The sequence below is a fragment of the Oryctolagus cuniculus genome, chromosome 8, assembly GCF_964237555.1.
Source record: "Oryctolagus cuniculus chromosome 8, mOryCun1.1, whole genome shotgun sequence".
Lineage (NCBI taxonomy): Eukaryota > Metazoa > Chordata > Mammalia > Lagomorpha > Leporidae > Oryctolagus > Oryctolagus cuniculus.
The window spans coordinates 89016145-89028314 of NC_091439.1; the positions used below are offsets into that span (position 1 = coordinate 89016145).

A 12170-nucleotide genomic window follows, 5' to 3' on the forward strand; every position below is an offset into this window, starting at 1 on the left:
CCCCAACAGCATCTACAAAACTGATTTCCTGTTCTCCTGTATGTGGGTATATGTCTAATGTTCGCACTTAGTTAATTAGTCAGCCACTTGTTCATATCAGTATAGACTGATAGGCATTTATTTTATGCTTTGAGTTCTTATAGTGCTTCCCTCTTGGCCCCAGCTGTTCCAGCTGTGGTCACTGAGAGCTCTTCCGGCTGGCCCCCGTGTCCCCTTGACCGCTCCTTCTGCTGTGGGTTTGTTTGCTTTGAGGACTTCCTTGCTTTTTGGCCCTCAAAAATGCTCCAGGCTCATATCCATTGTAAGTTTTTAGTTAGTTATTTCTAGATGAAAGGAGACAGAGAGATTGTCACACAGACCTTCCATCCACTGGTTCATTCCCCCAAATGTCCATAAAAGCTGGAGCCCTGGAACACCATCTGGGTCTTCCACGTGAATGGAGGACTCAGCTACTTGAGCCATCGCCTGCTTCTGAGAGTGCACATTAACAGGAAGCTGGGATCAGGAGTGGAGTGGATCTGGGCCTCAAACCCAGGCACTCCCATGTGGATACAAGCATCCCAAGCAGCATCTTAACAGCTGTACCAGATGCCTGCCCCCAGGCTTACTTTGGACATTCCTGCCCCAGTCCTAGAATCTGCCATTTTTCAGGGAGTCTCTGATTCCTTTTAGTGGAGAATGGTATTAGAAAACAAGATCTAGGCACTCTGTGTGTTGCTGGGGTATGGTGGCTTCTGTACCCCATCAGCTACAAAGAAGAAAATACATGTGCATACTAATATGTATATATGCAAATAGCTACAAATGTTTCTATATATAGCCATTTGAATCTCCAACTCAAGTACATTACCACATGGATTATTCTGGCCTTCTTCCTTCTCTGTTAACTTCTGGCGCCAATAATGAGAAAACTGGCTCTCACCCATCTACCATTGGGTTACTTAATTGTTCCATGTTAGACACATGTGTAGTAGTTTCAGAATTGTTAATGTTTACCCCGTGAGAAATGACTGTCAATTACAACACAGTGTTGGTGTGTTCCCCATTATGTACAGTTACTTTTTGTCTTCAAACATTTATATCCCACTCATTCCAAAGTTACTTTAGGTTAGCATCTTTTCCCCGTGCTGCCTTCAGTGAGGCTATTTCACACACTGCTAAAGGCAGTTAGTCTTTTGTTCCAGTCTGTCTTCCATCTTGGGATTTCCAACCTCCTTTAAAAAAAAAAATGCATGCATTAAGGAATAGGCATTAGCCCTAGCAGTGAAAGTGCTACTCAAGACACTCACATCCTACATAAGAGTGTCTGGGTTCAACTCCCAGCTCCACTTCTGTATCGAGCTTCCTGCTGGTGTGTACCCTGGGGGGCAGCAGGTGATGGCTCAAGGTACTGCCCCTTACATGGGAAACCCTGACTGAGTTTCCAGCTCCTGGCTTTGACCTGGCCCGGCCCTGGCTATTGCAGACATTTGTGGAGTGAACCAGCAAATGAGAGCTTACTCGCTCGCTCGCTCTCTCTCTCCCTCCCTTCTTCCCTGTCCCCCTCCCTCCCTCTTTCTCTCTCTCCCTCCCTCATTTTAAAGTTCCCTCTTTGTGCTGAAATGTTCTATGGGCTTTGATAAAGGCGTCGTGTCCTCTGTCCATCGCATGTGTTATCCATTATAGTACCTTACAGAACAATTTCACCACCCTAAAAACTCCTCTGCTGCACTGACTCCACTGACCAGCGGCTGCAAGCCTAGAAGGCATCTCTCAGGCTGCGACAAGTACATGCACCTGGCACTGCTGATTTGCTTACAGACTCTGCAGTTTAGCCTTTTCCAGAATGTCACTGAAACAGAATCATATATTAATTTTAATTTATTTGAGAGGCAGAGAAACACACACACACACACACACACACAGAGAAAGAGACAGAGAGATCTCCCATCCACTGGTTCATTTCCCAAATGCCCACAAAAGCCAGAGCTGGGTCAGGCCAAAGCCAGGAGCAGGAACTCAACCTATCTCTCCTGCATGAATGGTAGGGACCCAGGGACTTGCGCCATCACCTGCTGCTTCCCAGAGTGAGCATTGCCAGGAAGCCGGAGTCAGAGTCAAGTCCAGGCACTCTAACATGGGATGTGGGCATCCTAAGTGGTGTCTTAAGTGCTGGGCCACATGCCTGTCCCAAAAATGTATTTAATCATCCCCTGGTTATTGAGTATTAGCCTGGTGCCAATTTCTATTTTTTTCTCTTCTCTTTTTCTTTCCTCCCTTCTCCCTCCCTTCCTTCTCCTTCTTTTCTCTGTTCTTTCCTCCTCTCCTTTCCTTCTTCCATCTTGCTATTATAAACCACACAATGAACATCTTTACACATATGTATATACATTCCCAATTATTTCTTTTAGGAAATATTCCTGGAAGTGAAATTACTGGATCGAAGGATGTAAATATTTTAACACACATAACACACAGAGTTGAGTTCTAGTCCAGGAAGAACCCACCACCAATAGAGTGGCTCCCAGCATCAGCGTCCTTTCCTCAAGGAAAACAATTTCCTCTGCATGTACCCAGCACTGCACAAGAAATGCTTTCTGGTTTGGGGTTAAGCTGTGCCAGTAAATCATACAGACTCGCCTACATGCCTGTTTCCTAGGAAACCTGTTCTCCACTGTTTTATGGAACCAGAAAGTGGGAGACGTAGCTATCTCTCTTTCTCTCTCTCTCTCTGTCACTCTGTCCTTCAAATAAGTAAATAAATAGAACTCTCAGATAAGCCGTGTTCAGGGAATCTTTTTCTCTTTTAAAAGATGTATTTATTTATTTATTTATTTATTTGAAAGTCAGAGTGACAGAGAGAGAGGGAGAGATGAAGAGAGATCTTGCATCTGCTAGTTCACTCCCCAGATGGCTGCAATGGCCAGGGTTGGGCCAGGCTGAAGCCAGGAGCCAGGAGTTTCATCCGGTCTCCCACCTGGGTAGCAGGGGCCCAAACCCTTCTGCTGCTTTCCCCAGGCCATTAGCAGGGAGCTGGATTGGAACTGGAGCGGCTGGGGCAGGAACTGGTACCCATATGGAATGGCATTGCAGGTGGCAACTTTCCTTGCTTAAGCCATGACACCACCTCCTGTTCACAGATTTTCTTACAAGCCAAAAATTCATTTTAAACTAAACAGGCATATTAACAGAAAACAACAACATACTTTTTAAGATGCATTTGCTTAGGAAAGGTATCCGTTAAGAAATGATTAAAGGGGGGCTGGCACTGTGGCGTGGTGGGTGGGGCCACCGTCTGCAGTGCCGGCATCCCATATGGCGCCAGTTAGAGTCCCGGCTGCTCCACTTTCAATCCAGCTCTCTGCTATGGCCTGGAAAGGCAGTAGAAGATGGCCATCCCCTGTGCCTGCAGGGGGCCCAGGGGCACTGGAGAATGGTGTCAGCTGTGTCTGCTGTCAGATACTTAACTCTGTCTTGCAGCTAGATAAATGGCAAATCAGAAAGTTTCCCTTACTAAGGTGAGTTTGGAGGTCAGGGGCCTTGTGTGTGACGGCCATGCTGTGTTCAGTATCACTAAAAAACATGTTAATGTTGCCAGCCCACACTAAGATGATGGAATTAATCGTGGACACTTAGAGCTGGGAAGAGATTCTTGAAAGCATTCCTTAGGGAAGGAAACTGAAATTCAGAAATGCTGCACTAACCAGGCAGCAGAGGGTGGGCAGGGGTCAGAGCAGGACCCGGAGCCAACTCCCCAGTCCTCCAGGCAGTGCTCCCTGACTCCAGTGCACAGACCCTCCTGTAAACACACTTAGTCCACTAAAAGGAAATAAAAGACACATTTATTTTTATTATAGATAGAACACACGTTACATTTGAAAGTTACAGTTATGGAATAACTCGTTTCTAAGAAATAGTATATTGTAAAACCTGTGCCTGATTATCACAGGTCACAGGGGCGGGGGCTGTGGTGTAGCAGGCTAAACCGCCACCTGCAGCACTGGGATCCCATATGGGCACCGGTTCAAGTGCTGGCTGCTCCACTTCCAATCCAGCTCTCTGCTATGGCCTGGGAACACAGTAGAAGATGGCCCAAGTTCTTGGGCCCCTGTACCCACGTGGGAGACCTGGAAGAAGCTCCTGGTTCCTGGCTTTGGACTGGCGCAGCTCCAGCTATTGAGGTCTATTGGGCACCAGATGGAATATTCCCTCCCCCACCTCCCCCCACCCCGTAACTCTGGCTTTCAAATAAATAAATAAATCTAAAACAAAAAATTACAGTGTTAATTATTTCTCTTCTTGCTGCCTGATACTTGCTCCTATGAAGTCATTGCCTAACTAAAAGTGTTACAGCTGAAATTAGATTAGCAATTAAAAATAAATGAGCTACTTGTTGTTATATTCTCTAGGAACCGCTTTGGCTGAATCAAAGTGCTATTCAATTAGCAAACTAAAAGTTGTCTGCTTAATTTTATTCAGGTTCAAAATTTCCTGAAGGTGTTATGAACAGAAACTCGTGTTATTTTAAAATATTAGAAAGGTAACATGTTTTCCCTAGCACAAAAGGCAGTCTATGGAGACCCATTCTAAGATGATAATTGCAGAGTTTTGGCAGGAGAGAAAATGCCATCATCCCCCTTTCTAAATCGTGATTTGATGAACTAATTCAGTGAAGTTCAGTAAATACTCTCATGTGAAACTGCACAAGAAGCCACTGCTTGCATCTGGGGTAGGCAAGTCTTTTATTAAAATTTTAACTTGCAGGGGCTGGCACTGTGGTGTAACGGGTTAGCACCCTGGCCTGAAGCGCCAGCATCCCATATGGGCACCAGTTTGAGACGTGGCTGCTCCACTTCCAATCCCACTCTCTGCTATGGCCTGGGAAAGCAGTAGAAGCTGGCCCAAGTCCTTGATACCCTGCACGCACATGGGAGACCTGGAAGAAGCTCCTGGCTCCTGGCTTCAGATCAGTACAACTCCAGCTGTTGCAGCCATCTGGAGAGTGAACCACTGGATGGAAGACCTCTCTCCCTCTGCCTCTCCTCTCTCTGTGTAACTCTAACTTTCAAATAAAAATAAATCTTTTTAAAAAATTTTAACTTGCAAATGAATGTCATATGTAGGCATTATGAGTAAGATCAAAGTCACAATTCAATAATTATATTATCCCTCAAAAGAAAGACCCTATACCCTCACACATTGACTAACTTGTTTTTTCATTATTTTTGCAGTTGTTTCATTACAAAAAAATCTTCTTGCTCTGATATTCATTTTACAAACATTTTGGCCTTAGTATGTCACATAACATGCTTTCAAGTTTTGTCCTTGTCTAAATCTAAAAGGACAGGCCTTCTTTTCCTGACTCACTGCCCTAAAGATTGGGAAGTAATAGCCTGTCTTCCCAGCTTCTCCAAGTGAGGCTAATTTTCTTTTCATTATGGACTGTTTCTTGTCCCTTTAAAATCTTGACTATTCCTGTCATGTGTATCTAGCTTTCTAAGGGTGCCCTTTTTCCTGCCTGAGAGTGTAGGATAAAAAAAAAAAAAAAAAAAAAAAATCAGGGAGCCAAAAAGAAAGGAGGAAGCAGAGCAAGTATGGAAGTCATCAACCCTTCCTAAAGAATCAGTGCAATAAAAATATCTATTGAGGGAAATACAATGTGCTACATTCATCCCAGCATTCCTACCTACTCCAATACCAGCAGCTGTTTTGTTTCAAGATCCAGGGAGCCTTTCTCCTGATGGAAGTGGACATGACCATATGGCTAAGGGAGCGCCTTCAGACAGATCCGCCCCCAAATCGTGTTGGGGATGGGGGTGGGAGTGGGGGTGGGGTGGGGGTTCATTATCTGGGATGAGGCTAGTGAGAGAAAGTGTCTTTTCAAAAGCACACCCAGTGTTGGCGTGGTCAAGAGCACTTCTCAATCCCCCAAGTGTCACTACGTTGGCATCACTGGAGGAAGCGCCTCCAAGCAGCACAAGGGCTTCTCTCTATCGGCGCTCCAGGTCTGGAGCTTTTGCACTGACTTTTGCACTTTTGCACTGTGGCGTTCTCAAACCTTGGCGATAATGACCCACTCAGCAAGCGGCGCCTTCGCCAGGACACCCCAGTGACTCCCCAGCACCAGCTGTGTGTCCAACGATTCCATCCCATCCTGACCCCAGCCACCTGGAGGTAGTACTGACCCTACACAACCCTACTCATTGCAGGTTCAGTCCCACCAGACTGCCCCCATCTCAGACAACAGCCACAGCCCTGGGGGTCACCCACACTTCTTACCAACCACCTTGGCTACAAGTTCAGGAGTTGCCACACCTCCCCTTCCGATCTGATACTGCGCTAGAATGACTCACGGATCTCAAGGAAGTGCTATACTAAGAGGTATCGTTTTATTATGCAGGGTGCAGCTTGGAAACAGGCACAAGGAAGAGATCTGGCCGGGCAAGGTCTGGCTGAGGCAAGATGGCAGCTTCTGTCCCCATAAAGTGGAGCTGGGCCGTGGTTCTCCCTAATAGTGTATGTTCCCAGCCAGGAAGTGCTCTGAGCATTCCATCACATATGGAAGAGTAATTAAACTACACGATTGCCATGGGGAGGGATCCATCTCCAGCCCCCATCCCACCCCTACAGGTGGAAGCTTGGGGCAGGAAACTCCAGCCGTCTAAATCATGTGCATGGTCTTCACAGCATGGCCCTCCCAGCCCTTGAACGTATCTGAAGGCCAGCCCCGAGTCACCACAGTAACTCACATTCAGATAGAGTTGAAAGAGGCTCGTTATAAAGAACAAAAGACATTCCTATTACTCAGGATACTCCTAGAGGAACCAGGGACATAAACCAAATATATATTGTTTTTATTATACCATAGCCAGTCATTCCAACTTACCTGTGTGGGTGGCGGAGTGGGGGTAGGGATGGGAGGAAGGGGAAGTAGGAAATACCATTCCATTGGGGCTGCTGTTCAGGCCCAGTGAGCTAAGCTGCTGCTTGCCACGCCAGCATCCCATATCAGAGCACTTTGAGTGATAATACTTTGAGTATATATCATGTTACTACTCTGTAAGGTTCAAGTCCCGGCTGCTCTGTTTCCAGTCCAGCTCCGCAGTGATGTGCCTGGGAAGGCAGCAGATGATGGCTTAAGGGCTTGGGCCCCTGACACCCATGTGGGAGACCAGGTTGGAGTTCCAGGCTCCTGGCTTTGGCCTGGCCCAGTCCTGGCTGATTCAGCTATTTGGGGAGTGAACTAGTGGACAGAAGATATTTCTGTCTGTCTTTCCCCCTCTCTCTGATGCTCTCCCTTTTGACTAAATAAATAAATAAGCCTTTAATAAAAAAGAAAACACACCCCATGGATGAGGATGAAGACCCACTGCATAAGCAAGATTAGTGATGGACGTGCCCCATGTACATCCATGTGGGGGTTGCAGGTGTATACATGTCTGCTATAATATTAAATTAACTTGGCCAATTACAGTACAAGATGGTGTATGTAACATTTTTCTCATCTTCAAAGCTGGAATTGCATCCTTATGATAGACCTATGTGTGCCTACATAAATGTGAATATATGTGTGTGTGAAACGTGTGCAGCTATCCTATTTAATTTGAGTAAAAAGATGGTTATTTATTCAGGCCAAGGAACAGCAGATAGGGAGAGAAGGAGCCACAGATTATTGAGAGAGGAGTGGCCTCCACACCTCCGCCCCCACTGGCACCTCTAAGCTACTTCCTGTTTCTATGGACTTGCCCATTGGGCACAATTCATGTAAATGAAATCGTACATTATATGGGCATTGCTGATCGGCTTCTGCTTCCTTCACCTTGCGTATTTTCTTCACATTCATCCATGTGACAGCATTTATCAATGATTCATTCCTTTTCATTGACAAGATTTCATTGTGTGGATTTACCACATACCGTTTATCCACGCATCTCTCAATGGATTGATGAGTCATTTCCACTTCTGGCTATAATGCTACTATGAATATTAATGTACAGGTTAATGCATGAGTGATTTTCATTTCATTATGTGCAAGATCTTCATTTCTCTTAGATATATACCTAGAAGTAGAGCTGCTGGGTCATAGGTTTGACAGTGAACTGCCTCTAAGAAGCCTGCAAAGCACCCAAGAGAAAACCCCCTGAAACCTGTCCGAGGAGCGCCAGCCTGAGCCATTAATCCCATGCACCAAGTCAATTTGACGTGGGTGATGTACTCGTAGGATCAGTTTCACTTAGCCAGCTGGAGCAACTTTGAACAATCCTTTGTTGTCTATTAGTACATTCCTTATCTATCCCCAGAAGTGTTCTTCTTAGAACCAGTCAGTGGCCTCTTTCCAGAGGCAATCACCTGTCTCTGAGGGTGCTTAGAACCAATCATCTTCTAAAGAAAGTGATCTCCAACCTGGGAGAAATCTGCCCCTGCCTGTGTTTAGACCAAGTAAATGTATACTCACTATGTGATGAAAGAAATGAAACCATACTGTCATGGCATATGGAAATTCTGACTAGAATTAGATCATTTTGGAATACTCCCTAAGACTCAGTGGAAGTCACTGGGCTTCAGTCTCCTGAGGCTGGGTTTCTTCCATGCTGCCCAGAGATCTTATACTGATATTTTTAAGAGCCTGTTTTATTGCCACTGATGGGCATCTCTGTATTTAACCTTCTGAAGACTTGCTACACTGTGTAACAAAGCAGCAACACCATTTACATTCCCACCAGTAGAGAATCCAGAGCACCAGCTCTTCTATCTTCACTCGCTAGGTTCAATTTTTTTTAAAAAACCTAGGAAAAGATTTTGTTGGCCTGGCCTGGGTCAGATGCTGATCTGTTTTTCCATCTAGCTAGAGAAGAGCACCATGCAACACACGGCTAAGGGTGGAGCGCATGCTGGGTACACAATAGTAGATGACGGCCGCAGAAACTTAAAATCTGGGGCTGGTGCTGTGGCGCAGCGGGCTAAAGCCTCAATCTACAGCACCGGCTTCCCATATGGGCACCAGTTTGAGTCCCAGCTGGTCCACTTCCAATCCAGCACTCTGCTATGGCCTGGGAAACAGCAGAAGATGGCCCAAGTCCTTGGGCCCCTGCACCTGCATGGGAGACCTGGAAGAAGCTCCTGGCTCCTGGCTTGGATTGGCACATCTCTGGCCGTTGTAGCCATTTTGGGAGTGGGTCAGCGGATGGAAGACTTTTCTCTCTCTCTCTGCCTCTCTGTAACTCTGCCTTTCAAATAAATGGATAAATCTTTTTTTTTTATTTTATTTATTTATTTATTTTGACAGGCAGAGTGGACAGTGAGAGAGAGAGACAGAGAGAAAGGTCTTCCTTTGCCGTTGGTTCACCCTCCAATGGCCACCGCGGCCGGCGCACCGCGCTGATCCGATGGCAGGAGCCAGGAGCCAGGTGCTTCTCCTGGTCTCCCATAGGGTGCAGGGCCCAAGCACCTGGGCCATCCTCCACTGCACTCCCTGGCCACAGCAGAGAGCTGGCCTGGAAGAGGGGCAACCGGGACAGAATCCGGCGCCCCGACCGGGACTAGAACCCGGTGTGCCGGCGCCGCTAGGCGGAGGATTAGCCAAGTGAGCCGCGGCGCCGGCCTCTTTTTTTAAAATGTAAGGACAGTGCCACTCCTTAAGAGTAATTGTACTGTGCAGAAGCATCTGGGCTGATGCAATGATTGGGAGGGTGCTCTCAGCATTTCTGCAATACCTGGGGCCAGGAGTTGTAGATGTCCTGAAATACATCAGACAATCTTATTCAATAAAGATTTGTCTTACCCAAAAGGCCAACAGTGCTCCAGCTGGTAAACCCGTTCTTTATTAAGCAACTCCATGCTCCTAAGTTGGGAACAGGCCTTTCCACAATAAAGATGCTATTTCCTAGTCATCACTGCAGCTAGGTGTGCCTGTGTGATTCATAAGGTCTGGCCAATGGAATACAAGCACAAGTGTTGGATGCAACTTGTGACAAAGTGTCCCTGGAGAGGGGAGTCAGGCCCTTCTCTTTGCCTTCTCTCCTGCTAGCCAGAATGCAGATATGATGGCTGTGGTTCTGGAGCTGTCATCTAGACTATGGAATGGAATCCCCACTTGAGAAAGAGTAGAACAAAAAGGTAGGCGGAGTGTGGGGAAACGAAGATTGTGCTCATACTAATTCTGGCTGCCCACGGTGATGTGTGAAAGAAGCAAGCTTCTGCTTGAAGAAGTGGCTCTCCCTTTGGCTGCTATCACTAACCCTGCTATATGTATATATAAGTATTTGTTTATATATGTATATGTATAAATGAACAAATACTACACGCCAGCCACCTTCTCATACCTAACCTGCATTCTCACTTACTACTTACACTTTCCCTGTGGCCCCACTATAAACCACAGCACATGCAGGTCTGCCTGTCTTCAGGCCACAGGTCCTTTGATGCAAATACATGTCTCATTTGATGCCAATATGTATCTCAATGAATGATACGCATATGCCAAGTACCATCCTGTGACTGTGCCTGAACTCAATCATCCCCAAATCAAACCAGTGAGATTTGTACTCTGACTCCCACCTCAGTTTGAGATAGAAAAACTGAGGTTCAAGAAAAATTAAATAAGTTGCTCGAGTTCACACAGACTGTAGCCACTCTGACTCCAGAGCCCCATCTCTAACTATCCTGCCGAGACACTAACAAGTTAGCCAAACCTAGAAAAACTGACAATGATAAAACTAAACTAACAGTAATTTGTGATTAATAAGCAAGAACTACAATCGGCACCTCAACCACCTCAATGTAACAGGGATGTTGCATAAGAAATGAGCCTTTTGATATTTGGGGGGAATCCAACTCTCTGCTGATATGCTCTGCCAAGGATTTTTCTAGGTGCCAGACTTCTTAGTTGAGTGCTAAATTAGGCTCTTAGCGTTCTTGAGACATATGCCAATTATAGGACGTAACAGATTTTAATAACTCATTTGGTAGATTACTAATAGACTACCTCCATACAAAAGGGAAAGTCTACAGCACATGTAATGGATGAAGAACTGCATTTGTTCAAGTTAATTTGTAGTTTGTCCAAGGACTTACAGACCATACTCTGAGAATTGCTCTTATAAAACACTGCATGTGAAATGAGCCATAACTCTGTGTTTCTTTCTATTTAGGACACTGAATGTTCCAACATAACTAAATTCAGTGAACACTGACTGTACATCCACTACTTAAGACTGCATGGTGTTGGGGCAAATGATGATTAGGAATGGTCCTCTCCCTCTGCAAACTCACAAGCCACCAGGGGAGACGCTCACAAGGCAAGTATAACCCAGAGGAGATGTATCCTACGTAAGTGTGTTCATGTGGCTGCTCCACTTACACTGCAGCTCCCTGCTAATGTGCCTGGGAAAGCAGGGGAGGATGGTCCAAGTGCTTGGGTCCCTACACCTAAATGGGAAACCTGGATGAAGCTCCTAGCTTCAGCCTCGCTCAGCCATGGCTACTGCAGCCATTTGGGGAGTGAAGCAGCAGATGGAAGATTCTCTCTCTCTCTCTCTCTCTCTCTCTGTCTCTGTCTCCCCCCAGCCCTCTCTGTAACTCTGCCTTTCAAACAAATAAATCTTTTTTTAAATGAAGAAATAAAATCACTAAGCTACATATGCCTTTTTAAAAAAATAGAGAGAGAAAGAAGTCCGTTCAGAAGAAAGAGGCAGGAAAGACTATCACTGGTGCCTCTGGATATTGGGGTGTCATAGTCCAACTTCTGTTGCTGTAACAACAAAGATGAGCCAGACAATGTGCAAACCATCATTTATAAATAAGCTGGACTCACGGTTCTGGAGGCTGCAACGTCCACCAGCATGGCGCCAGCATCTGCTTGGCATCTGGCAAGGGACTTCCTGTTGGAACATAACATAGCCGAGGGCATCACGTGGCAAGACAGAGCAAACGTGCCAACTCCGGGCTGTCTTCCTCTGAAGCCACCAGTGCTCCACAGGGGCCCACTCTGCTGGCCTCCTCTGATCCCGATGGCCTCCCAAAGTTCCTGCCTCCCAACACCACTAGCCAAGGAGCATGGGGATGAAGCCTCTGACAAACACGGGAGGTTTGGGGATGCCTTCAAACCTTTACCTGGGGAAAGCCTCAAGGATCACTAGGATTCTGCCAGGTGGGGAAGGGAGACATCAGACTGGAAGAAAAAGAGTAACAAA

The 12170-nt window shown here is 46.1% G+C and overlaps 1 protein-coding gene across 1 annotated transcript in view; it reads right to left on the reverse strand.

Moving 5' to 3' along the window:
• The window catches only part of SEPTIN11 (septin 11), a 145501-nt gene extending 133665 nt beyond the window's left edge, over positions 1 to 11836 (reverse strand). The window contains exon 1 of the mRNA XM_017347482.3: positions 11792 to 11836. Within this exon, the coding sequence (XP_017202971.2) occupies positions 11792 to 11821 (30 nt within the window). The 5' untranslated portion in view covers positions 11822 to 11836. The remainder of the gene's footprint in view (positions 1 to 11791) is intronic.
• Positions 11837 to 12170: the final 334 nt, after the last annotated feature.